At 43.3% G+C, this 27022-nt stretch overlaps 1 protein-coding gene across 7 annotated transcripts in view; it reads left to right on the forward strand.

The window, feature by feature from the left end:
- GREB1L (GREB1 like retinoic acid receptor coactivator) overlaps positions 1–27022 on the forward strand; it is a 444116-nt gene that overhangs the window by 412656 nt on the left and 4438 nt on the right. For 6 of the 7 annotated variants that reach the window (XM_069219992.1, XM_069219995.1, XM_069219997.1 and 3 more), the window contains 10 exons: positions 4594–4696; positions 5449–5604; positions 14423–14568; positions 15339–15500; positions 15603–15810; positions 17350–17518; positions 23057–23284; positions 23726–23867; positions 25350–25550; positions 26777–26915. In XM_069219992.1, coding sequence (XP_069076093.1) covers positions 4594–4696; positions 5449–5604; positions 14423–14568; positions 15339–15500; positions 15603–15810; positions 17350–17518; positions 23057–23284; positions 23726–23867; positions 25350–25550; positions 26777–26915 — 1654 coding nt within the window. The remainder of the gene's footprint in view (positions 1–4593; positions 4697–5448; positions 5605–14422; positions 14569–15338; positions 15501–15602; positions 15811–17349; positions 17519–23056; positions 23285–23725; positions 23868–25349; positions 25551–26776; positions 26916–27022) is intronic. The other variant, XM_069219998.1, reaches the window with a different exon arrangement.

Below are 27022 nucleotides of genomic sequence, written 5' to 3' on the forward strand. Positions count from 1 at the left end.
TAATCAAGTGGGTCAGAGATGAATGAACTGCACCCAACAAATTCATGCAGAAAGACAGTCACAATGTGTGCAACAGTTGCCTTTGCAAGGATCACAACTCAGAGGGGTGTGCCAAGTTCTAACCTAAAACCCTCAAGCAGAGGTGGGCACATTATGCAGAGGCGCAGCTCCCAGCCCAAGTAAGGGTCGCAAAAGGATCAGAGTTTGGTGACGACAAAATGCACTAAGACATCAATGTGGCACCGAGTAAAGAGGGAAGCAAATGTCTAACCATGCTGCCCAGCATCTTGGACCATGGACGAGACGCCTTCTGAGAACCAGCTGCAGAATATGCAGTGACACTAAAGGTAGTAAAGAAATACAGGCACTATACCTGACATCTACCTTACATCGAGAGCAGTGTGTGTGCGGACTCTCATTGTGACTACAGCATGAAAGAGATAAGCACACTGACTGCCACTGGTCTCCTTCTTGATAAAGCGAGCTGGCCAGCGGCCATGGTCGGACATAGGGATGAGAGAGACCACTGGTGGTGAAGTGACAAACTCCAGCGCTCTGTCAAATCGATATGCTGACCAGTAGCAGGATAAAAATGAAGACATCATGAAACCACTTCCCAGGAATACAAGAAAATGGTAAAGTTAGTAATTCAACAGGCTTCAGTGCCAGTGTTCTTTCCTCTATATGCAAGTCACCCCTACAACAGGCCTTAGGAGCCCTAAGACAGAGTGCATTCCAATACATGTGAGGGCAGGTCTGCATGAACAGATATTCCTACCTTCCCCTGTGATGTCTAGCTCTATTGCTAGATACTGCAAGTGAACATGGAAGCCATCTTAAGGTGTGTACTGGGCACTGGTGAAAACGTGTTACCCATGTACATAATGGCTTCACAGAAACCTATGGTGTTTGGTATCAAACACCTCGTCTTAATAAGACCAGACTCACGTCAGTCTTAGATTTATTATGCCATGCACCCAGAGGGCACATTAGAGATGCCCCCTGAAACTGAAACCTCTAGTGAGCTGGCTGACTGGTATTGACCAGCCTGCCACCACAGACATGTTTCTGACCCATTGGAGGTGAGAGCCTGTGCTCTCAGAAGCCACAAACCATGCCTGCTCTGGAGGAAGGTGTTATCACCCCTCCAGTAGGATGGCTACTAAATCCACATGCCAAGGCTAGGGAATTCATAGCCCCTGCCGCCTCTCATATGCAACCCTCCTAACTTCCTCCAGACCTAGGAGAGGCAACCCCATGCCCTGAGGCCCATTTAGCACCAGGGCTGGTGGGAAATTAGCTACCTTTATAGAAATGGTGCACTACCAGGCTAGTCACAACCGTATGGTGGGCAGCCTGATGTACTCCATGAAAGAAGGGTTCCACCATCTAGTATATTGTGGAATTAGGAATTCTGTGACATGGTTATGCCAACTTCCCACAGGAAGTGGTCATGTAGGGGGTGTGGTCACCCCAGGGGTAAGTAGCCCATTCTCTACGACTCTACACTCCCTTTCTGACAGGCTAAATCTTGATTTCTCGGTAGCAGTGCCCTCAAAGCCCAACTTCCAGCAACACCAACTCTGGGCCAAGATTAACACTGGGGGATCGGAGTGCCTAGATGCGGGAAGGGTATTGGAGAGGGTACTTCGGGGAGGGAGCTCTGTAAACAAACGATATTACTGGTTAACAATTGTTAACAACTAACACTCTCTAATTAACTAGTAAACCTGGAAGATGATTTCCTCATCTGAGACTTAGCTTAGCAATTCTTAAGTGTTGAATTGGAGTGTCACCAGAGACAAATAATAATTCATGTCCTATGATTCAGTACTTCCAGCTTAATCTTTGTCTTAATTTACAATATCACTTCAAGAAATGTATCTAACCTACTTCAGTGTAGGTACATTCTTATCTCCAGATTTCCGGATCAGATAATAGTATGCGACATGCTTCAGACAACATTCACATTGATGTTTCAAGCATTAGGTTGTGGGCATTAATTCAACTTCAGGTGATTGTATAAAGCTATCGCAGAACCAGTATCTCTTGTATTTTTGTTCCAACATGAAAACTCTCCTCCTTTATTAAGCAAATTGCTTTAACTTGATTAAAATCTCTGCACATTGATTTTGAATTTGTACTGCAATAAAGATAAACTATAAGGTTGCATTCATAAAGTCTCTGAACATGCGATTCTCACAGAGTCCTTCCTGCTCAGCTGCGCGGGTTGCCACTCAGAGCTAGGGAACTCCACTGCAAGCACCCGGGAGTGAGTGCGGTTGATTTTTTTTATATGGAGCAAGCATCACTAGGCAACCGTGATGTCAAAGACATGATGCACCATACAACAGTGCAATGCTTGTAACAGAGGAGCTAGCAATAGAAATAGGACAGAATGAATCAAACAAAGAAACATTGAAGTGAACAACTAAAAATATAACAGGCACTTGATGGCCTCAATTGGTGAGGTGGGCTCTGTTTCCTAAATGGTGCACAAGTATAGCAAGGCATTTTTCTTTACAGCAGAGTCATGCTATTGCCCCTGATGCTTAAGCAGACTTCTATATACCTTGGCCCCTACTTATCTAAAGTCCAGATGAACAGTCCTGTAAGTCGATTGCACATGACCCTTTGTAGTATGTTTTCTCCATTGGATAACATTACCATGTTTGAGGCTCATGCCTCATATCCAACAGCTTTATTTTCTAAGTGTTGAATCATTGCTATTCTGAAAAGTATTTACCTGATTTTGAAGTTCTTGGTGTCTAAAATAAGATAAAAATCTGTTATTTTTTCTAAATTGATAGCCAGTTTCTTGTTGAGTGTATTTCATTTATTGACTCTGTGTGTTCAACAAATGCTTAGCACTACTGCCATATGATAAGCCTAAACTGCTCTTCCACACTGCCACAAAAGAGAGCATTTAGTGTTTTTACATTAACCCAGTAAACCATTAAGGGTCGCCTCAACTATCTCCTTAGTGTCCCCTTACATTTGGTACACTACACAGAAAACCAGCTTCCTACACTTACAAAAAACAAAAGCAATCAGGAAGGTGAACCTATTTTTACATCCTTTGCACAAACAGGCAAAGGTTCCAAAGTCACCAAAGGAACGTTTGTAAGATAGATAGTCCATATATTCCAGATGTGTTTCACAACTGCTGTTGTGACACTGGGAGAAAACCAAAGGGCACACTCGACAAGGAAGAGAGGAGCAACACTTGTGTTCCTGGTTAACATATAGTTGAACAACATCTTAATTGCACCTAGTTATGTCTTCTGTTTACACCCATAGCATTACTGTGCAGACATTCAAGCCCATAAGGAGGTTCAGGTGGTACAAAGGGCACTAAAAGAACAGTTTGCAAACACACACTCTAGTAATCCCAACTACCAAAGGAAGAGAAGACCAATACAAAGTCAATGCACATCATGTGAATCCAGAAAAGATTCATGCTGAAAAACAAAATAGTTACTTATCTGTAGAAGTAGTTTTACAGGCTGGAGAAACTTTCTGGATTTACACGCGACCATTCTATCTTCCCAGATGAGATGATTTTGCATAAGGAGTAAACTAAGTAAACTGTCATTAGAGACAACTATACATGTGAGTTTCTGAAAAGAGAAACAAATATGAAAATACTCCTTTGAGGGATTTGTAGTGCATAGGTCTGATATCATAGAAGAAAAGACAAATGCCCTAATGGTTGACAACTCAACGATGCTTACAATAAACTAACAAGAAAAGGGACTGAAACAACCAATTTCAAACCTAACAAAAGGGTGATGGACTAATGCACAGCCTTGGAATCCAGAAAATTCTTGAAGCCTCAAAACTATTTATATAGATAAGTAACCATTAACATTTCCTAGATAAAAGACTAATTGGGACTAGAATATGACATGACTAGAGTTACAATAGTGAATCTACCAGGTCGAGGTTGGGGTAGGCCAGAATAATTGCCAAAGCCACATTCGTGGCCAAGGTGATGTAAAAAAAAAACTGGTTTATAATTTCTTAGTTGAAATATAGTTTTATTTAAGTAGATATTTGTTTTTATTGAACCAGACTTTTTCAAAACATTGTTTTGCAAACTGTTTTTTCAGTGCATGATAGGGCGACAAGCTATAGTTCTTTTCACTATTTGTTTCAAACTATAAATAAGGGTTTCAAACTTTAACCAAGATACATTTAAATCTTCCTATAAATGAGCATGTCAACCGGAAGCCTATTAACTCGCACCCTTGCCAATTGTAAGAGTTTGCCTGTTTGATCACATGTGGAAGATGTTGGCTCGCAGCAAAATCATGTCTACCTCCTTCTATATATATTGCTTTACATAAGTATTGGTCGTTGCGAGGGTACTGAGAATTAATCTGCCTGCTTGTCTACTGTTCAATTAAAATGAAAGATTTTAAATCCTTTTCAAAAGAAAGTACCCACAGGGGGTCAGTGCACTGACAGCAAAGTCAAACGGTTTGCCCAAAAGTTAGATGAAAGTATTTCTACATAAATGTACATTCACATGTTGACATTGTTACACTGTCCCTCACTTGGATTAAATGTGTATTCTTGTCTTCCTGCCAGGTAGGAAAGACGGGTGCTTACTTGCAGTTTCTCAAGATCCTCTTCCGCATGCTGATACGTTTACTGGAAGTAGATGTGTACGATGAGCAAGAGATTTACACAAGTATGAACTTTACTATAAATCCTTTGTACTGAAACCTTTTAGCAGCATAATTTAGGCCAAAAGGTGCTTTTTTCATTTAATAGCTCATAATCCTGTAAGGTTAGAATTTTACCAAACGTGTCCCAAACACAATCTGCAGACTAACTCAAATATGTATTGCCTGTGTGACCATGGGTTCAAATAAGTGGACCCCAATTGGATTTATTGACAAAAACTTCTCCTGGATCCATAGTCCAACAGCACGCCTAATTCCATTGTAAATTGTCTTTCAAGTTAAAGATGCACAGTCTTTTTTTTTTTTTTTTTTTTTTTTTTTTTTTGCTTCATCCTATTGCTGAAAGTCACAGGTTATATTTAATTAAAGTTAAGTACTTCTTCTGATTTACGACATTGCCTTAGTTGAGTGCATCCATCCCCTGTTTCAGGAAGCACCTGCTCAAAATAACTTTTTTTCCCTCTAACTGAATGTATGGTGTCATGTTGCTATGTTGGTGTGGAACTTATTGTATTCAGTTAGGAACGCTTTTAATGTGCTGTCCCGTTGCATGTTCCCAATGTTCAAAACTAGAACAAAAAACCTGTACTGAAATATGTGTTTTGAGTAGCACTCCAACCCACAGAACCATTGTATTGTAGCACTGACCGTTTGCAAGCAGTGACTTTGTATTTATAATATAAATACACAGTTAGATAAGTGTTCCTGTTGCTGTCTATTCTCTAAATCCTTTAATGATTTTTTCTGTTTTTTTTAGGTGACACTGAAAATGGCGACATCACACAGTCAGTCAGTGGTCAGTGGCCAGACATTGAAGTTTTCAGTAAAATGAATTTTGATGCAAGTGTTCACGATCCAAAGTACAGTCAAGTGAGCCCTGTGTTTACAGATAATCTCATAAGAATTAAGCAAGGTCAGTGTAAACTGTATTTATGTGCATAATACTGTTTTATATGCTCCATCGGCGTGCTATAATGCTAGGTATAAATTTGTGGCAGTAGAAGTCTTCTGTAAATGGTTGCTTCTGGCAGTTGTTCTGGTTGTTGTACTCGTAACTGCATCATCACAAACAGTACCAATGAGCGTGTATATACATTTGTATTGGCAAACTGGTGTTCCTGCAGATATATTTTGTAAGAAATATTTGGGAAATAATTAGACTGTGCAGAATTATGTGTGCAGGAAGAAAGGTGATTTGTTAACTTGTGATTTTTTTCCCCCAAAATTATTCTGTACATCCCCAGGTTTTCTGGGGAGTTTTTTAGTTTCCCGCCCTTTTAAAGCAACCTGTTTTAACTGTCTCTTCCATTGGCCTACCTGCCATAAGACATCTAAATCTGCTTGTAAGGGGATGGAAGGAAAGTTGGTTTGCGGCAAATCTATTACTGACGTTGTAAATGGTGTTGAAGAGAGTGACAGGTGATCAGTTGAAAATGTAATGTTTAAACTTTTGTAAGTGATTAAGTGTACTAGGCACACATACAGTGTCTCCAGCAAATACCAAAAGCTTCCTTGGAAGTTAGTAAGGGAATCCATAAGGGAATCCATCATTTAGGGAACAACCTTACGAGGCAAAATTCTACCACACCTGCTAATTGTTCAAACATTTCTCATCCAGTAAAAGGCAGCCAACATGGTATGAAGCCTAGTTGGTGGTTTAGCATGAATCTTACAAACCCATTGTACCAGGGAAAGATGCAGACCAAAGGCAAACAAAGGTTTGACTCTATTCCTTCTCTGGGAAATGCAACAGAAGCTGAGAAGGAGAAGATCCTAAAGGCTCTATATGGCTGCACAGTTCTGAAAGTTAACCTGCTACTTTATTAAAAATGAATAGGAATTGAAGAACCCCCTATCTTGACTGTATCTTGACAAAGGATGTCACAGTAAAACGTAAAAATATTCACAAAAAATATAAAGTTTGTCAGCTCTGTGTCTAACCCAGAGATAAAACTGAAGCTGTTCCTGTGTGACTTTGCTCCCAGACTTGTGCAAATCCAGCCTAACGGACTTTGCCTTAGTTGTAACATTCTGTATACTCTATTCACTAATTTCGAACTATATAAGCAGATTGTAATATAACATCTTCTGTGCGCTTAGCAAAGATGTAGGAAGTTGGCTCTGTATGTGCTATTTCAAAGTAAGGAATAGCATGCACAGAGTCCAAGGGTTCCCCTTAGAGGTAAAATAGTGGTAAAAAGAGATAATACTAATGCTCTATTTTGTGGTAGTGTGGTCGAGCAGTAGGCTTATCCAAGGAGTAGTGTTAAGCATTTGTTGTACATACACATAGACAATAAATGAGGTACACACACTCAGAGACAAATCCAGCCAATAGGTTTTGTTATAGAAAAATATCTTTTCTTAGTTTATTTTAAGAACCACAGGTTCAAATTTAACATGTAATATCTTGTTTGAAAGGTATTGCAGGTAAGTACATTAGGAACTTTGAATCATTCCAATTGCATGTATACTTTTCAAGTTATTCACAAATAGCTGTTTTAAAAGTGGACACAGTGCAATTTTCACAGTTCCTGGGGGAGGTAAGTTTTTGTTAGTTTTACCAGGTAAGTAAGACACTTACAGGGTTCAGTTCTTGGTCCAAGGTAGCCCACCGTTGGGGGTTCAGAGCAACCCCAAAGTCCCCACACCAGCAGCTCAGGGCCGGTCAGGTGCAGAGTCCAAAGTGGTGCCCAAAACGCATAGGCTAGAATGGAGAGAAGGGGGTGCCCCGGTTCCGGTCTGCTTGCAGGTAAGTACCCGCGTCTTCGGAGGGCAGACCAGGGGGGTTTTGTAGGGCACCGGGGGGGACACAAGCCCACACAGAAATTTCACCCTCAGCGGCGCGGGGGCGGCCGGGTGCAGTGTTAGAACAAGCGTCGGGTTCACAATGTTAGTCAATGAGAGATCAAGGGATCTCTTCAGCGCTGCAGGCAGGCAAGGGGGGGCTTCCTCGGGGAAACCTCCACTTGGGCAAGGGAGAGGGACTCCTGGGGGTCACTTCTGCAGTGAAAGTCCGGTCCTTCAGGTCCTGGGGGCTGCGGGTGCAGGGTCTTTTCCAGGCGTCGGGACTTAGGTTTCAGAGAGTCGCGGTCAGGGGAAGCCTCGGGATTCCCTCTGCAGGCGGCGCTGTGGGGGCTCAGGGGGGACAGGTTTTGGTACTCACAGTCGTAGAGTAGTCCGGGGGTCCTCCCTGAGGTGTTGGTTCTCCACCAGCCGAGTCGGGGTCGCCGGGTGCAGTGTTGCAAGTCTCACGCTTCTTGCGGGGAGTTGCAGGGTTCTTTAAAGCTGCTTCTTGAAACAAAGTTGCAGTCTTTTTGGAGCAGGTCCGCTGTCCTCGGGAGTTTCTTGTCGTCGTCGAAGCAGGGCAGTCCTCAGAGGATTCAGAGGTCGCTGGTCCCTTTGGAAGGCGTCGCTGGAGCAGAGTTCTTTGGAAGGCAGGAGACAGGCCGGTGAGTTTCTGGAGGCAAGGCAGTTGTTGTCTTCTGGTCTTCCTCTGCAGGGGTTTTCAGCTGGGCAGTCCTTCTTCTTGTTGTTGCAGGAATCTAATTTTCTAGGGTTCAGGGTACTGAATACTACATTTAAGGGCGTGTTTAGGTCTGGGGGGTTAGTAGCCAATGGCTACTAGCCCTGAGGGTGGGTACACCCTCTTTGTGCCTCCTCCCAAGGGGAGGGGGTCACAATCCTAACCCTATTGGGGGAATCCTTCATCTGCAAGATGGAGGATTTCTAAAAGTTAGAGTCACTTCAGCTCAGGACACCTTAGGGGCTGTCCTGACTGGCCAGTGACTCCTCCTTGTTATTCTCATTATTTTCTCCGGCCTTGCCGCCAAAAGTGGGGGCCGGGCCGGAGGGGGGCGGGCAACTCCACTAGCTGGAGTGTCCTGCGGTGCTGTGACAAAGGGGTGAGCCTTTGAGGCTCACCGCCAGGTGTTACAGCTCCTGCCTGGGGGAGGTGTTAGCATCTCCACCCAGTGCAGGCTTTGTTACTGGCCTCAGAGTGACAAGGGCACTCTCCCCATGGGGCCAGCAACATGTCTCTAGTGTGGCAGGCTGCTGGAACTAGTCAGCCTACACAGAGAGTCGGTTAAGTTTCAGGGGGCACCTCTAAGGTGCCCTCTGGGGTGTATTTTGCAATAAAATGTACACTGGCATCAGTGTGCATTTATTGTGCTGAAAAGTTTGATACCAAATGTAAGGAAATGCCTCCTTGGCATGGTTGCCCCCTGACTTTTTGCCTTTGCTGATGCTATGTTTACAATTGAAAGTGTGCTGAGGCCTGCTAACCAGGCCCCAGCACCAGTGTTCTTTCCCTAACCTGTACTTTTGTATCCACAATTGGCAGACCCTGGCATCCAGATAAGTCCCTTGTAACTGGTACTTCTAGTACCAAGGGCCCTGCTGCCAAGGAAGGTCTCTAAGGGCTGCAGCATGTCTTATGCCACCCTGGAGACCTCTCACTCAGCACAGACACCCTGCTTGTGTGTGCTAGTGAGAACAAAACGAGTAAGTCGACATGGCACTCCCCTCAGGGTGCCATGCCAGCCTCTCACTGCCTATGCAGTATAGGTAAGACACCCCTCTAGCAGGCCTTACAGCCCTAAGGCAGGGTGCACTATACCATAGGTGAGGGTACCAGTGCATGAGCATGGTACCCCTACAGTGTCTAAACAAAACCTTAGACATTGTAAGTGCAGGGTAGCCATAAGAGTATATGCTCTGGGAGTCTGTCAAACACGAACTCCACAGCACCATAATGGCTACACTGAAAACTGGGAAGTTTGGTATCAAACTTCTCAGCACAATAAATGCACACTGATGCCAGTGTACATTTTATTGTAAAATACACCACAGAGGGCACCTTAGAGGTGCCCCCTGAGACTTAACCGACTATCTGTGTAGGCTGACTAGTTTTAGCAGCCTGCCACAAACCGAGACATGTTGCTGGCCCCATGGGGAGAGTGCCTTTGTCACTCTGAGGCCAGTAACAAAGCCTGCACTGGGTGGAGATGCTAACACCTCCCCCAGGCAGGAATTGTCACACCTGGCGGTGAGCCTCAAAGGCTCACCTCCTTTGTGCCAACCCAGCAGGACACTCCAGCTAGTGGAGTTGCCCGCCCCCTCCGGCCAGGCCCCACTTTTGGCGGCAAGGCCGGAGAAAATAATGAGAAAAACAAGGAGGAGTCACTGGCCAGTCAGGACAGCCCCTAAGGTGTCCTGAGCTGAAGTGACTCTAACTTTTAGAAATCCTCCATCTTGCAGATGGAGGATTCCCCCAATAGGGTTAGGATTGTGACCCCCTCCCCTTGGGAGGAGGCACAAAGAGGGTGTACCCACCCTCAGGGCTAGTAGCCATTGGCTACTAACCCCCCAGACCTAAACACGCCCTTAAATTTAGTATTTAAGGGCTACCCTGAACCCTAGAAAATTAGATTCCTGCAACTACAAGAAGGACTGCCCAGCTGAAAACCCCTGCAGAGGAAGACCAGAAGACGACAACTGCCTTGGCTCCAGAAACTCACCGGCCTGTCTCCTGCCTTCCAAAGATCCTGCTCCAGCGACGCCTTCCAAAGGGACCAGCGACCTCGACATCCTCTGAGGACTGCCCCTGCTTCGAAAAGACAAGAAACTCCCGAGGACAGCGGACCTGCTCCAAGAAAAGCTGCAACTTTGTTTCCAGCAGCTTTAAAGAACCCTGCAAGCTCCCCGCAAGAAGCGTGAGACTTGCAACACTGCACCCGGCGACCCCGACTCGGCTGGTGGCGATCCAACACCTCAGGAGGGACCCCAGGACTACTCTGATACTGTGAGTACCAAAACCTGTCCCCCCTGAGCCCCCACAGCGCCGCCTGCAGAGGGAATCCCGAGGCTTCCCCTGACCGCGACTCTTTGAACCTAAAGTCCCGACGCCTGGGAGAGACCCTGCACCCGCAGCCCCCAGGACCTGAAGGACCGGACTTTCACTGGAGAAGTGACCCCCAGGAGTCCCTCTCCCTTGCCCAAGTGGAGGTTTCCCCGAGGAATCCCCCCCTTGCCTGCCTGCAGCGCTGAAGAGATCCCGAGATCTCTCATAGACTAACATTGAAAACCCGACGCTTGTTTCTACACTGCACCCGGCCGCCCCCGCGCTGCTGAGGGTGAAATTTCTGTGTGGGCTTGTGTCCCCCCCGGTGCCCTACAAAACCCCCCTGGTCTGCCCTCCGAAGACGCGGGTACTTACCTGCAAGCAGACCGGAACCGGGGCACCCCCTTCTCTCCATTCTAGCCTATGTGTTTTGGGCACCACTTTGAACTCTACACCTGACCGGCCCTGAGCTGCTGGTGTGGTGACTTTGGGGTTGCTCTGAACCCCCAACGGTGGGCTACCTTGGACCAAGAACTAAGCCCTGTAAGTGTCTTACTTACCTGGTTAACCTAACAAATACTTACCTCCCCTAGGAACTGTGAAAATTGCACTAAGTGTCCACTTTTAAAACAGCTATTTGTGAATAACTTGAAAAGTATACATGCAATTTTGATGATTTGAAGTTCCTAAAGTACTTACCTGCAATACCTTTTGAATGAGATATTACATGGAGAATTTGAACCTGTGGTTCTTAAAATAAACTAAGAAAATATATTTTTCTATAACAAAACCTATTGGCTGGATTTGTCTCTGAGTGTGTGTACCTCATTTATTGTCTATGTGTATGTACAACAAATGCTTAACACTACTCCTTGGATAAGCCTACTGCTCGACCACACTACCACAAAATAGAGCATTAGTATTATCTCTTTTTGCCACTATCTTACCTCTAAGGGGAACCCTTGGACTCTGTGCATACTATTCCTTACTTTGAAATAGTGCATACAGAGCCAACTTCCTACACCAAACTTCCCAGTTTTCAGTGTAGCCATTATGGTGCTGTGGAGTTCGTGTTTGACAAACTCCCAGACCATATACTCTTATGGCTACCCTGCACTTACAATGTCTAAGGTTTTGTTTAGACACTGTAGGGGTACCATGCTCATGCACTGGTACCCTCACCCATGGTATAGTGCACCCTGCCTTAGGGCTGTAAGGCCTGCTAGAGGGGTGTCTTACCTATACTGCATAGGCAGTGAGAGGCTGGCATGGCACCCTGAGGGGAGTGCCATGTCGACTTACTCGTTTTGTCCTCACTAGCACACACCAGCTGGCAAGCAGTGTGTCTGTGCTGAGTGAGAGGTCTCCAGGGTGGCATAAGACATGCTGCAGCCCTTAGAGACCTTCCTTGGCATCAGGGCCCTTGGTACTAGAAGTACCAGTTACAAGGGACTTATCTGGATGCCAGGGTCTGCCAATTGTGGATACAAAAGTACAGGTTAGGGAAAGAACACTGGTGCTGGGGCCTGGTTAGCAGGCCTCAGCACACTTTCAATTGTAAACATAGCATCAGCAAAGGCAAAAAGTCAGGGGGCAACCATGCCAAGGAGGCATTTCCTTACAAAAGATTTGAAAACCATCTGAATATTATGTCTCCTTACTTTGCTTGCCGAAAGCAGCATCACAATTTAACAAGTAAAACCTCATCTTTCAGTGTTTTCTTTTGTTTTGCTCTGAGCATACCTGGTAAACGGCCATGCATCTGCTGCTGATACGTGTGCAGGTGGAAGATGCTGTGTTCAGGTGTCAGCTGGGCTGACTCAGGTTCTCAACCATATTGTATTGTATTGTAATCGTATTTATATAGCGCTTACTACCCCTGACGAGGCGTTGAAGCGCTTTTTGATGAGTAGCATGCTAATCCGGAACCCAACAAGAATTAGTGATGGATTAGTATTGTTTAATAATGAGTACAGTTTTAGTATTATTATGAGTTAATTTGAGCCGCGGATATGAGAGTTTGTTAGTTAGATTGACTGGAGTAATGGAGGGGTGAAGGAGGAAAGAAATCCAGAAGTGTTAATTGGGAGTATATCCTTCATTTACTCAACCCAAAGGCTTGGGGTGAATAAAGGGGGGCCGAGGGGGAAGAGTATGTGGAAGGGTTAGGGAGAGCATAGTAGCAGGGTGAGATGAATGCAGGAGAATTTAGTAGGGTTGTGTGGGAGGTCACAGAGGTAGAGTGAGGTTTGGTGAGTTAGATGTGGAGGTGGAGGGAAGAGCTTAGGCAGAGATATTTAGGAGATGAAAGTGGTAGAAGGGATTTGGGATGAGTCCGAGTGAGAATGGAGGATAGTTTGATAGAGACATGACATAAGAGTGATGATTAGATAAGTGTGATAAGATGAGAGCAGGAGTTCATAGATATCTAGTATAACAACCCAAAAACCAGGAGCCATGCAATGATCCACGAACATGCCAAGCACAGAAACAACATATACACATACATACACATATACATATATATATATATATATCTACACACACAGACATGAATACACACACATATGCACATGCAATACATAATTAGAATCATGGGTAAAAAAATACTTAGTCAGACAGGTTTAAAGAGTGTGTGTGTATTTTATTGTTATGACAGTAGCAATACATATTTTCCAAAGAAACTATAAATAAATAGAAATATACATATAATCTGAAAAAATAATTATCCACATGGGCATATGCAGTTCATAGTTGTTTGAAAAAGGTGGTTATGAAGGAAAGAGCCAACTCTTGAGTAGTTTTCTGAAGACAAGAAAGTTATCTGTGGCTCTTATAGTTGGGGGTAATGAATTCCATAGTTTGGCTGCTTGGACGGAGAAGGATGTACCACCTACAGTCTTTTTCTTGTATGGTGGTGTTCTAAGGCGGGGTGCCAGTCTTGAGCGGAGGGTTCTTTGTTGGATGTATTTGGTAATTTTCTTTCTGATAAAAAGTGGTCCTGTTCCATGTGTAGCTTCGTGGGTGATACAAAGCAGCTTGAAAGTGCATCTTCTGGCAACGGGTAACCAGTGTAGTGCTCTCTAGGCAGGGGAGATGTGGGCTTGCGGCTTTATATGTAGTAGTAGCCTGGCTGTGGAATTCTGGATACGTTGTAGTTTTTTCATAACAGATAGAGATGATCCATGGTACAGGCTCTTGGCATAATCCAGTTTGGATAGTACAAGCGAGATAGTAGCTTGCACCTTGTGTGGAAATCAGAGGTGGGGGAAGATGCGTCGTAAAGTCTATTGAAGTGAGTGCCATGTAGCTGGTAAATAGGTGTGCCTCTTATTTACCTACAGTAAGTAGAGCTACAAGTGCTATGTAGCAAATATGTTAAACCAACTCATACCTGGATGTGGGCTCACAAAGGTCTGAACTTTGTATAATTTCTATCATTTCTCCATACCAGCTGTCAGTGGAATTATTATTCCTACTATTAGTTCGTGTTTCATTGGAAAGTGGCCATCCTTACACCGTCATGTCACTGAAAATGTGATAGCCACTTCAATAGGCAAAATCTTTGAACATTAACCATTTAAATCTAGCCAATTATTGTTATAGTATTCTGTGGTAGAAAAGGAAATGGTTAACAGCAGCCTGAGTTGCTTTACGTCCCTTGTTCTCATTATATGTTTAAAGCAAATGTATTTTGAGCATGGCTGTAATGTTGATGTTTTTGGAGTTCAGTGGTTGTTGTCAGGTTTTCTTTTGAAACCAAAGCAATTGGAACCAGTGATACATGTAAAGTAAACATGGGGGCATGGGCATCAAAGTTAATATTGCAAAACAAACCTGTAAGTTTTCAGGCAGGAGCAAACCATTTGTGTTTTTATATCCATAGAAGCAAGCAGAGAGAAAGAGGGGAGGGTTGAGAAACCTCGAAAGCGGGAGACCGTGTCAATGATGTTAACAAAATATGCTGCATATAATACATTCCATCATTGCGAGCAGTGCCTTCAGTACATGGATGTCAATCCTGTTGCACAGGTGAATATCGGAATTTTTTTATCGAATTTCGATTTACAGTGATTTCCTCCTTTGTTCTGTTTATCTGTGTATAGTTATCTATTTGTGAGTTTCTTCATTTGTTTGAGGGCTGTCATGGTCTATGCACTTGAATCCCTTCCGGCAAATGCAAAACACCACAAGAGGTGAATTTTACCTTTTTGTTGTGCAAAAAAACAAATAGAAGGAAGTGTTGGATTTGATTTCATGCATAGTTTTAATGCAACAATTGATACATGCTTCATGTGACCAGTTTCATAGAGCAGTGTGCTGCAACAGTGTATCTATCGTATTTAAATTCTTGATTTAGGAAAAAATGACAGCATATTTCAGAGGTCTCGGTATGAAGTGATGGAAGGGGGTTGCAGTTCCTCATCAAAAACATTAAATCATAATGTTTTCAAGAAAATTGTCTTAATTGGTTAGATTAGTAGAACTTGGGGGAATAGAGGCATGCATACTTTCAGAAAGACCTTAAACATAAAGGAAGGATGGGAATTAGTACAGAAAGAACACATGTTCATGTGGAGACTACATGAGGTAAGTATTTCAAGAGCATTTAGGAAAATAAAAAAAACAGGCCTGGTGGTTCTGATCTGCTGCTGAAGCTGGGTTTAAATGACTTGTGCTCTCACATTACACCTGCCTGACTTAAATGCAACACAAGACAAAACTTGGTCTTGTTTGCAGTGGTTTCTGTTTATGATGTATTGTATTCTGAGCTTTGTACTCTTTTTTTCCTTTTTCCGCAGTTGCCCGATTCCTCCCTGCATGCATTTACCTTTTCTTCCTCAATGTTAGGAGAAGAGGTACAGCTTCACTTCATCATCCCAAAGTCCAAAGAACATCATTTTGTCTTCAGCAAGCAAGGAAAGCATCTGGAAAGCATGCGCCTCCCTCTGGTGTCTGAGAAGGTAGGCTTTTTTCTATAGTGTCTATATCGATTGCTTTGTGTGAAGTTGTTGCTGCATTTTGGCTCGTAATGTACATTGTCTGCTTCCCCGTGCATTTTTTAGCAGAACCTGAACGCACTGAAGAGTCCAATATTCACTCCTTCTAGCGGGCGGCATGAGCATGGTCTTCTGAACCTCTTTCATGCAATGGAAGGTATCAACCACCTCCACATCCTGGTAGTAAAGGAATACGAAATGCCACTTTATCGAAGATGCTGGCCCAATCACATAATGCTAGTGCTGCCTGGGATGTTCAACAATGCTGGAGTCGGTAAGCAAATTTTAGCAACATTTCCTTTATTTTCAGACTAGTGCTCCTAATATGAAAATAGTTTTGTGTCAGACGCTCATAAGGTTAAAATAAGGACTGCAGTTTATTTTTCCTGAACAATGATGGCAGATCTTCTGGTCTCCGCATCTGAAAAATAGTTTGCATGCCATAGACTTTAGTCTGGGACTAAGTAAGAGCAGCCCATAGAATGATATAGACCAGTGGTTCCCAACCTTTTGACGTCTGTGGACCCCCACTTCATCATTACTGGAACTGAATCATTATTGGAATCCGGGGAACCCCCCCACTGAGTCATTACTGAAAACTGGGGACCTAATCTGTTAATATTAGTTACGTATTCGCGGACCCCCTGTGGAGGCTTCGCGGACCCCTAGGGGTCCCCAGACCACAGGTTGGGAACCACTGATACTTAATTTGAGCTAGTGGTTACAGTTGGCGGCCACCTACACTTATTTTTGGGAATCAGCACTTATTTTTCAACATCAGGTGTGATCGAAAGCAAGAGAGAGAAAAAACATACAAGGGGAAAAGGAAGAGAAAGACTGAAAGCCATTGGTCACTAAACTGTGAATAGGCTTGGGGGTTGTAATGCCCAAAGTATTCGGGTTAGTCACTAAAAAGATTGGAACGGGGATGTATATCTAAGGAGTGGGGCACAGGAGAGTTAAGTGCAGCCATGATGGGTGCAGGATGTTCAGGAATTGTTTCCGTCAATACTACAGTGATTTGTCTGATACCTTACCATTCGTAACACAGCACTGAGTGAATGCTGCCCATCGTTGCATACAGAAAATGTTGTAGCCCTCAAGCCTTCATTTAGCGGATGTCTAGTTTCAATGAGAATAAGCACTGGCAAGGTCAATAAGTCTGGCCTTGACAAACATGCAATTTGCTTTAAGCATATGCATGGAATAAAAACTAAAGTGGACATGCATTTGCTTTCAAATAAAAACAAAGAAAAAAATGAATCACCGTAATGCTTGTTCCATCAATCCTGTAAGTCAACTGCTCTTTTGATATGGATGTGAATATGGGATCAGGAAAAACACTGTCACCCAAAGGACCATACAATCAGCGACTGAAGTGGGCTGACCCATTGGCCCATGCTTTATACTATCAGGGAGGCAAGCAAAATGTGAATGACATCTGAACAAACCAATGGATGAAAAAAGCCAAACCCCCATCTAATTTATTTATGAAATGTTTTCATTAAATGAGACTGATAAAACTGCTATAGATTATTGGATTCTTTCCTCTGAATCTCGATTTTATTTTTTAGTTCTAACTTAACACATCAGTCTTGGAAACCACTTTTGAAATTAATTTTGTATTCTACATGGTGTGCTTTAATCTAATTTGTTAGTTTGAGATTGTGACACTAGTCTTTAAGTTTGTGTCCTTTTTCACTGTGCAAGTTGGCACTCCATTTTTAGTGTGCGCATATTGGGTCATCTCTATTCTTTTAGGGAATAAACAGTCACAATAACATAAATCATATTGAACCTTCTATTTGCACAGGTGCAGCAAGGTTCCTTATAAAGGAACTGTCCTACCATAATCTGGAGCTGGAGAGGAACCGCATGGAAGAGCTGGGTGTTAAACGCCAGTGTGTGTGGCCATTTGTTGTTGTCATGGATGATTCCTGCGTTTTATGGAACAGTCACAGCCATGTTCCGGAACAGCTCAGGTTAGTGATTTTGATTGTGCACCCATTGTTAGCGTTCGCTGCAATGATGATGATGAGAATAATCTTGGGCTCGAGGGCATGTGTAGCTGTAGATACACATTCTGTGCATAAGCTCACCATCTAGTGTCGAGTTCGGGGTAGTACAAGGTGTTTTTGTTTGAAGAAAGGTTTTAGAGTCACAGGATCGAGTGACTCCTCTTGGTAATACTGCGCATGGGCATTGAGTCCTTTGTTAGTTTGTTTTTCACCGCCATCTGGTTCAGACGTATGTTCCTCTTGCTCGGAGTTCTTGGCTCCAAACAGTCTAAAACGGTATTCTTTCCGTCTTACTATTATAGTCTGTATTGTTTCCGAATGTGTATTCTTTAATAATTACATTTTTTGTTCCTTTTCCATACTTGGAATCAAATTTCTCAACCCTTTTGGGAACAGAAAGGCCCTTTTGGGCCCTCTTCGGGCCTACCTCTTCCACGTGGTATTGAAGAGTGCAGTCCTAATGAAACGTACTCAGTTTCGATTTTGTCCTCGATGCCATTCAAAGTTTCCACACACCGACCATCATCAGGTGTGTAATTTGGGTCTTTCACCAGACCACAACGACCAGACCAGCAAAGTGGGCCTTTCTTTGCAGTCGAAGAAGACGCTTAGAAATTGAAGAGCATGTCAAATGGAAATGGCATCTCGACATCCAGATGATACACCGGACATCTTTGGCAACCAGCAGGCGCAAGAAGCCTTGGAACAGGAGGGGTTCTTCTCCTTCCAGGATTCAGACTCTGATGTGCGGTTGGACATCGAGATTCAACCATTGCAACCAGCACAAACTGTAAGTAAAAAGCCCCCTTTCTCATAGGGGACAAAACAACCACTAAAGACGTCACTGGCCCGCCGCTGCCTTCCAGCCATGGTCGGAGCCGAGAAACTGATTTGGATGCCTCACATACTAGCTTGGCACTGAAAAAAGCCAAAGATAATTTTTCTGCTTCGACCTCCAGTACCTCCATTTTGGCACTGACGAAACAAAAACTACATGGTGCTTCAGTGCCAACCACTTCGGCACTGAAAAAGAGACAACAGTCAGCTAATATTTTGGCACCGAAAATTTTCCATCTGAAAAAACTTTCGGAAAAGAAAACATCACAAAAGACTTTCAGTGACTCTGCGCAGTCCCCTACATCACAGGTGGAACCAGTTTTAAAAGTTATGGAGGCTAGGCAGCACCAACGTCAAATTCAACAAGGAACAGGGTGGATTATAACATCACCTGCGCCACCTTTAAAGAGGAAATTAACTTTTCAAGAGTCCTGATTTCTCTACACCGCCACTGAAGACTACCAAAGAAAAGACTTATTTTCATACTCATACATCTCCACCTTTACCTACTACTCCACAGTATACTCCTCCACCAACATCTCCCCCTCATTCAGGGTTCACACTACCTAGTTCACCACCTCGTGGGTCTCAAGATATAGGGAATACATTAGACAAACAGGACCCATGGGATGAGTACAAGCCGGATCCTATTACACCAAATGATCCAGATCTTTACCTATCTAGGCCTTCCTTTTGTCATCCAGACTTTAGAGGGGCATACAAATCCACAACGACTGACGCCTCCACTTCCAAACAGAAGCAACCTCTGTCATCTTTCACCAAGGGGTACTACAGAGGTTCCTTTAGAGGTGCTAATAAAGAAAGGGGAAAGGGTGCATTCGCAAGTGGAACAACACCTACTGCAAAGCAGTGACTACCTACACTTTCCCCCGACCACACAACACCTGTCGGGGCAGACTACAGTTTTTCCACCCACCCTGGAATACCATCACTACAGACAAATGAGTACTAACCATTATCCAGGGGCACTGGAATTATGTTATTGTGCAGCAATGGCAATTTTCACATAATTCTAGATTTGCCACATAATCCATCATCTGATGCATAATCTGCAGATTTTACCGAAAGAAAATTTGTGTCTAGCTCAAATGGTTTGAAAGTTACTAAAAATGCAGTGACACAAGTTGTTGCGCAGTGGAAGGCTGTTTGCAAAGCTGGGCTGGTCACCTTTCATATGCTTTTTGCTATATTTGGGTGTTAAATTGTTACTAATGAGGTGCAACCAGTGCCCATACAATGTTACCAATTTAAAAATGAAATCATTTAGTAATACTATTACAAAATGTGCTGCATTGTGCCGCATAATTTGCCTTCTTTGCAACATAATTCACTTAACTGTGCAGCAAAATTTGGGACTCTCCTGCCGCATAATTCCAGTTGCCCACCATTATCCATTATGACTATTGTCTGGAGCTCATTTTCATGCTGCTTAGCGTTCCCCTTCGCAGTCACAGGAACATCTCACACTTCTCATGCAAGAGGTCCAAGCCCCCTTTCTCAAAGGGGCTATAGAATCGGTTCTTCCTCAACACCCAAGGCTCAGGAGTATATTCCACATGCTTCCTGATCCCCAAAAAAGGACAGGTCTCTAAGACCAATCTTAGATCTCAAATCTTGTCACCAAATGCATCCCATCAGAAAAGTTCCATATTGTCACTCTACAGGATATCATTCCCCTTTTACAACAGGGGGACTTTATGTCAACACTAGACCTAAAGGATGCCTACTTTAACATACTGATACACTCTGCGCACTCCAAATACCTGACATTTGTCATAGTATGCAAACACTACAAATTCAAAGTGCTTCCATTTGGGGTCACTACCACACCTTGATTGTTCACAAAGTGCCTGGCATTGGTCGCGGCATATCTGCGAAGTCAAAATGTCAGTACTTTACCCTAACTGGACGGATCGGCTCATCAAAGCCAGAGTTATCATCAGTGCCAACAACACACACAGTTGACATTAGAGCTTCTTCACAGCCTAGGCTTCACTATCAACATATCCAAGTCTCACTTTAAGCCACTACAGGTTCAAACATATTTAGGGGCAATTCTAAACAGTCAGGACTAGCCTATTCTGATCCTGCTTGATTTCAAAACTTTCAAGCAACTCTGCTGCAGTTTAAACACTTACAGTAATGACAGTTATGCAACTGCTAGGAATGATGGCATCTTGCATTGGCAAATTCACCATGCAAGACTACTCGCTAGTGGTCTCAGTCACAGGGTCACCTTGGAAGATCTAGTGTTGATCGACCGCCACCCCCACTGTTCACTACAGTATTGGAACACCAACAATCTGCTAAAGGGGCTGCCTTTTCTGGACCCTGTTCCTCACATTACTCTCACTATGGACTTATCACAGACTGTTTAGGGTGCCCATCTACAAGACTTGATGATACAAGTTCTCTGGAATATCAGACGTCAATTGTTACACATTAACTCCCTGAAGCTTCAGGTGGTCTACCTAGCACTGAAAGCTTTCCTTCCTCGCCTGTCTCGCAAAGTGGTTCTAGTCTGGATGGGTAATATGAAAGCCATGTGTTATCTACAAAAACAGGGAGGAGAGGGCACGATTTTCACAACTGTCACGCCTGTCTCAGACCATATAGAAGTGGGCTATTTAACACAGGTACCCACGCCCACTATCCAAGGGCAACACACTGGATGAGTTGGTCAGGGATATTTGGCTGTGCCTTTCTACCTCTCCCTCTCATTCTATTACTAGTTCTGAAGCTCAGGCCAACGTCTCTCACCATGAACCTTGTGGTTCCTACCTGGGCATGCTAGCCCTGGCTCACCACACTTCTAGATCTTTCAGTAGTCCTACACAAGAAGCTCTCCAACAGGCAAGACCTTCTCACCCAGAATCAAGGACAAATCAGACATCAAGACCTCAAGTAACCCAATCTTGCAGTTTGGATTACCACAAGAATGTATAGACATTCTCAAGGAAGCCCATAAATGTAACACTAGAGCATTTTATGTCGCAAAATGGAAGCATTTTGTTTGCTACTGTCAAACCAAACAAATTGATCCTGTCTAAGACATGGTGCAGAACATCATCTGTTACCTGCTTCATTTGCAAATAGCAAATTTGGCTTACACTTGAATACAGTTACACTAAGGTGCAATAGCTGCTTACCTCCAAAACAGACAGCATCTCTCACTGTTCAAAATACCATTTATCAAAGCTTTCATGAAAGGACTCATGAGCCATTCCCCCAGCACCCTCCTGGAACAAAGTGACTCTTGGTACTAATTCTAAATTCGCATCCAAAGTAAATTCATCTCAATTAGTCTATTGAACTCTGTGTTTTTTTTTTCCTGCAATCAGATTCTGTTGTGGAAGGTGCTGTTCATACCTTAGATGTCAAGAGAGTACTTATGTTCTACGCTAAAGCTTTCAGAAAGACTAAACAACTCTGTGTAGCTTTTTCTCCACCTCACAAAGGCAACCCAATATTAAAATCAGGCATAGCCAGATGGATAGTCAAATGTATTCATACTTGTTACATTAGGGCCAAAAGACCTTTACCTGTTTCTTCCAGAGCACGCTCCACTCATAAAAAGGGAGCTACTATGGCCTTTCTTGGAAATATTCTCATAGCTGACATTGGTAAGGCACCCACACATCAACAGTGTAGGTAAGTCAGTGCTACGTACCCTTTTTCATACTACTGCAACTCCAATAGGCTAGCCAACGCTTCTAAGGGGGGACTGCTTTACAGTCAATGCAGAGCATGTGTATCTACATCCACACATACCATTGAACAGATTGTTACCCTGTAAACACTTGTTTGTGGCATGTAGTGCTGTAGATTCACATGCGTCCTCCCTAGGCGCCTGTGGCTATTGCAGTTACACTGTATATTTACATTTAGCATGGACACCTCTTTTTTACACATATCTTTCACTCCTTTCTCACACGCCTGTGGGAAAACAATCAAACAACGGAGTTGATGCCGATGTGCAATATCACCGAGAGGAGGAGTCACTCGATCTTGTGACTTTGAACACTTCTTTGAAGAAAAACAATTTGCACAACTCCAGGACCAACACTAGATGGCATGAGTATGTAGAGCATTTGAATCTACAGCACTACATGCCATGAACAGATGCTTACAGGGTAAGTAACATAATCCTTTCCGTGCTTTAACACTGTATTGGTTCTTCTGAAACCATATGTGGGTGTGGGCTAGTTCTAGTATTTGTAGTTGAGACATGTTCTATCTTTTTATTACAGTAGCACCCTTATGCCGTCATTAATCTGTTGCAATAGTCTGTGCATCTCTAATAATCACTGTTCTGCACTCATCTGCAATCCTTGCTATGAGGTTACTTGATATGCAGTCATTGACGATGTGGACAGTTGTAAGATGTGTGCAGATTCATTTGCCTCTGTAAATGTAAAACTATAAATCTGCTTAATAAAAATATATATATATTTTTAAATCAACAAGAGGACTCACATAGTGCCCATCAAAACAGGCACATATATGTAGTGTCGATTTGCCCCATAGTCAAAAATATATCCTTCCATTCTTTTTACTATGAAGTGTTTTCTCTCTAACATACTTGTTTGTTTAACCTTGAGTTTTATTCTTACCTCTCTTTTTCCTGTTTTTTTTCTTTCACAGCCTTGCTCCGGAGCTAGTACTTAACAATAAAAATGTTTCCTTAAAGTGCGTCCTGCAGCACATAGAAGCAACACCAAAAATCACTCATTACGCAATGCTAGGCATTCAGAAGTGGAACAGCAAGTTAAATTCCAAGAGGCCGAAACCTCCATTCGCCAGGTGCCATGTCCATGATCTAATTCTGCTCAACGTAGACCTGACCCAGAACGTGCAGTATGATGTTAATAGGTAGGAACAATTCTGGATGGGTAACTTATTTTGCACAATAAACTGTTTCTAACACTGACTGCTGTGTGACCTGCTGACTGCTATGCTAGATGTCTGGCAAGCTGGCTGCCAGGCGCCTGCTGTGCTTACTTCTCTGCTGGTTGCCTATTCCCAACCTGGCTGCTATGACCTGTGTCTGGTGTAAGCTGGCTACCTGACTTGCTGACTTCTATTGTAGCTGCTGATGCATTGGCTGCCATGGCTCCTGGCCTGCTGGCCCATGAGGCTCTCCAGCTTTCATGCTATTTCTTTCTCATTGGCCTCTGGGTATATCAACCCCCGGCAGTCATTGTGGCTTTCTAGCTCTTTAGCTCTCTGTCACTTAACAACATTCAGAATGTCCCTCTTAAAATACAAGGGGGTTTGGTGAGCTGTATCTGAGTTGATCTTTTCTATACCTAGGTACTTTTGTGAGGATGTGGACTTCAACCTCAGGACGAACAGCAGCGGCCTGCTAATCTGCTGCTTCAACACCTTCAGTCTCATGAAGAAGCATATCCCGGTTGGAGGGCAAAAGGACTTTGTCATAAAACCCAAAATTATGGTAAGTTTGTATAGGCTAGCAAGAACATTAGATCAAATATTAAAGCTAAAGCCAAACATGTAGGTTCTGATTTAAACTCGTAACCCACCAGGACAACATTTGGTGTCCATTAAATTACAAGGTGTATGTTTGGTTGCTCTTGAGCTAGAATTAAATGTCAGTTGTGGGGCCCCATACATCTTTACACAAACATCTAACATTAATTTGCTCACAGTTTCAATGTGCACTAAGAACTGCAGTTTAAACAGAAGTAAAAAAAACGTAATAGAGGCTTATGACTAATAGTTTCTGAAACCAAGAGACGCGTATCGAAGATGGCGCACAAAGGCTTCTCCAGGCCTCATTACAGCAGAACAGGGACTGGCTGATATAACAATAAATTTACTAAGTGAACATTACCCATTCCTGTATTTTTTCCTGGAAATTTAGATGCACCTCACACCTACTACTAGAAAACGTTATTAGGAGTAGGGCCCCCACAAATTAGGATTCATAGTTAAAGATTGCTCCACGAACAGCTTGGCAATCAGTACAAGCTGATGCACAGCGCTTTTTTTTGTTGGCAAAAGACGACATCCTCTGATTAAATATTTTACAAAGAGAAGTTTCTATTGCATATTATCTTTTTTAATAAGGATTGTTGCTTTCCGGTACCAGCCAGATGTTAAAAATGCATTTAATTGAGTGCCTAACGTCCCGTCGATGATATGAAGCACCATTCAGATGCTCCAATACAGTACATTAAGCACTTGGCGATGCAAGGGAGGGTGATTCTGAGTGTTTAAAGGTGTGTGAGGGATGAAACCTACCTGTTTTGTCAGGAGTTGCACAACTGCACACCTCTCCTCATAAAGCCACACCCGCGCTCCTGCGTTCAGCCTTCAGTTTCATTTTTCTAAACTGCCCATCACATCATTGAGCAACTGAGAAGCTGACTGGCAAGTATACTTGTGGCCAAAACTGTGTTAATTTTATTACTAATATTATGGAGGTGATCAGCAGATTCCTTTGGTAGAGTTGCAGTAATTGTGCCTGGAGATCTGGTAACCTTGCATTGTTTGGTGAAACTGTCATGGTCCACCAATGGCAAACTAAACACCTGTGTTAGAAAAAGACTGTTTGATCCCCACCTAAATCGGTGTGGTGTTTTATTGTAAGTTGGTTGATGGGAGCAGGCCTGAAAAAAAAGGCTCTTGAGAGGCAATTAAGTGATCTGCGTTCCTGCGTCTTGCACGCTGAAAAAAAAAAGTGGTGTCTCCAAGCCAATTCGTTGTTGAGTATAAAAATAAAAATAAAATTTGCAGAAGGAGGAATGAAGCTGTTCTTTGTAACTTGTGAAATACCTTGGTCAATAACTTAACCTGGTGTATGCACCCATAAGGAACATGTTGACCTGAATTGAATTATGGCACTTTTATTCTCATCCTATTTTTGTTGTCTGGTCTTTTATGTTTTGTTTTCTTTCCTCACGTTTCACACTAGGTGTCTGACAGCCCAGCCCCTATCTCTCCTGCACACTACGTCTGTGCTCCAGACAGTGAACAAACACTCTTGGCTGCCCCGGCTCAGTTCCTTCTCGAAAAGTTCCTGCAGCACGCTACGTACAAGCTTTTCCCTAAGGCTATCAACAACTTCAAAAATCCTGTGCTGTCAATTGACTGCTATTTAAATGTTGGACCAGAGGTACACACAACTCATTAGTATTCGTTTTTGTTGTTGGTTTTTTTTTTTTTTTTTAACAGTAAAGTGATTCTGGTTAATAACAAGCATTGGAATAGCCAGTAGTTCTCGCCCTTGTAAACTGTTGGCCTTGTCAATATATTTTTGATATGTTGTACAGCATTCTTTCTGCTGTGTGGTATGGCAAAATAAAAACAAAAAAGCCTATGACGTGGCAGCCGCTGCATTTTGTGGGTGCACCTATGCGTCAGCCTACAAAGTGATGCTGGTGCTTTTATTTTCTTCATTTTCCGAGTTGGATTGGTTAAAAAAAAAAAAGGCAAGGGGGAGCAACACGTGGAGGGAACAACGCAGGGGTAACGGAAGTATTACAGAGAGTGATGAGGAGAAGATGTAAGCAATAAAGAAGGAAGGTGGGGGGACGAAAGCAACACGAAGGGTGTTGTGACAGAAGTTACATGGAGGGTTGCGGGAGAAACAACGGGCAAGAAAGCAGTGGGTGGAGGAGGAGGTACATGGGGGCGAGTGCAACATGGAGGTGCCAGGGGAAAAATGTCTGATGGGCAGCAGCACAGACTGCAATGGGAGAGAAGCACTTGATAGAGGCGACTGGAAGACACGTGCACTTTCATGGAGTGCTTACCTCCAAAGAAAAAAGGAGTGCTTGAAAAGCAAGCGTTTGAAGTGTAGAAGCCAGCCAGTCAAATTTAAATGGTAAAGAGGCTCTGTTCCATGGGAGGGACAAACAGAAGATTTACAAATCTACAAGCTGCGACATGAAGAAACAGGCAAATGACAGTGACAGGAAAAGGCACCGGTGTTGAGCAGTGGCCATGCTCCAAGCCCCCATGTGGTCTTGGTAAGCCCACAAAATGCCTTTCACAGCTGGCTCGACCAAAAAAAGACATTGCTTTTAGAATGCGAGTACTGTTCTCTCTTTCTAGCTGATCTTGACTCATTAGCCAAACACCCTCACTTTCTGTAACACTGTCATATGATAATCTGAGAGACATTTGTGTCCCACAAAATAGCCAACGTGCCAGATTGAGCCACACTATAAAAGTGATGAGTTAAGGGGTCACGAACAGCAGAGCTTCAGAACTCTGGGGGGACACATGCAGTGTCTGTTTGCAAGGAGACCTCACTCTTATGCATTCGGTGAAACAAACTAGGTTCACAGCTTGCTTCGTTTAATTTTGACAGCAATGTCTTTGTTTCCTGTTTTTTAGGTGTCCATGTGCTGTGTTAGTTCCAGACCCCACTCTGTAAATGTGAACTGTGAAGGGGTTTCCTTCAGCGGACTTCTGCTGTACCTTTGCGATTCTTTTGTGGGTGCTGACCTTCTAAAGAAATTCAGGTTTCTTAAAGGTAACTTTTCTTAAGCATTTATAATATTAGATACCTCTGATGATGGAAGCACAATATTTGTGAAATGCCATGCAGTAAAACGATACTGCTATAGATACTTGCTGGGG

This window comes from Pleurodeles waltl, chromosome 2_2 (assembly GCF_031143425.1).
Source record: "Pleurodeles waltl isolate 20211129_DDA chromosome 2_2, aPleWal1.hap1.20221129, whole genome shotgun sequence".
NCBI lineage: Eukaryota > Metazoa > Chordata > Amphibia > Caudata > Salamandridae > Pleurodeles > Pleurodeles waltl.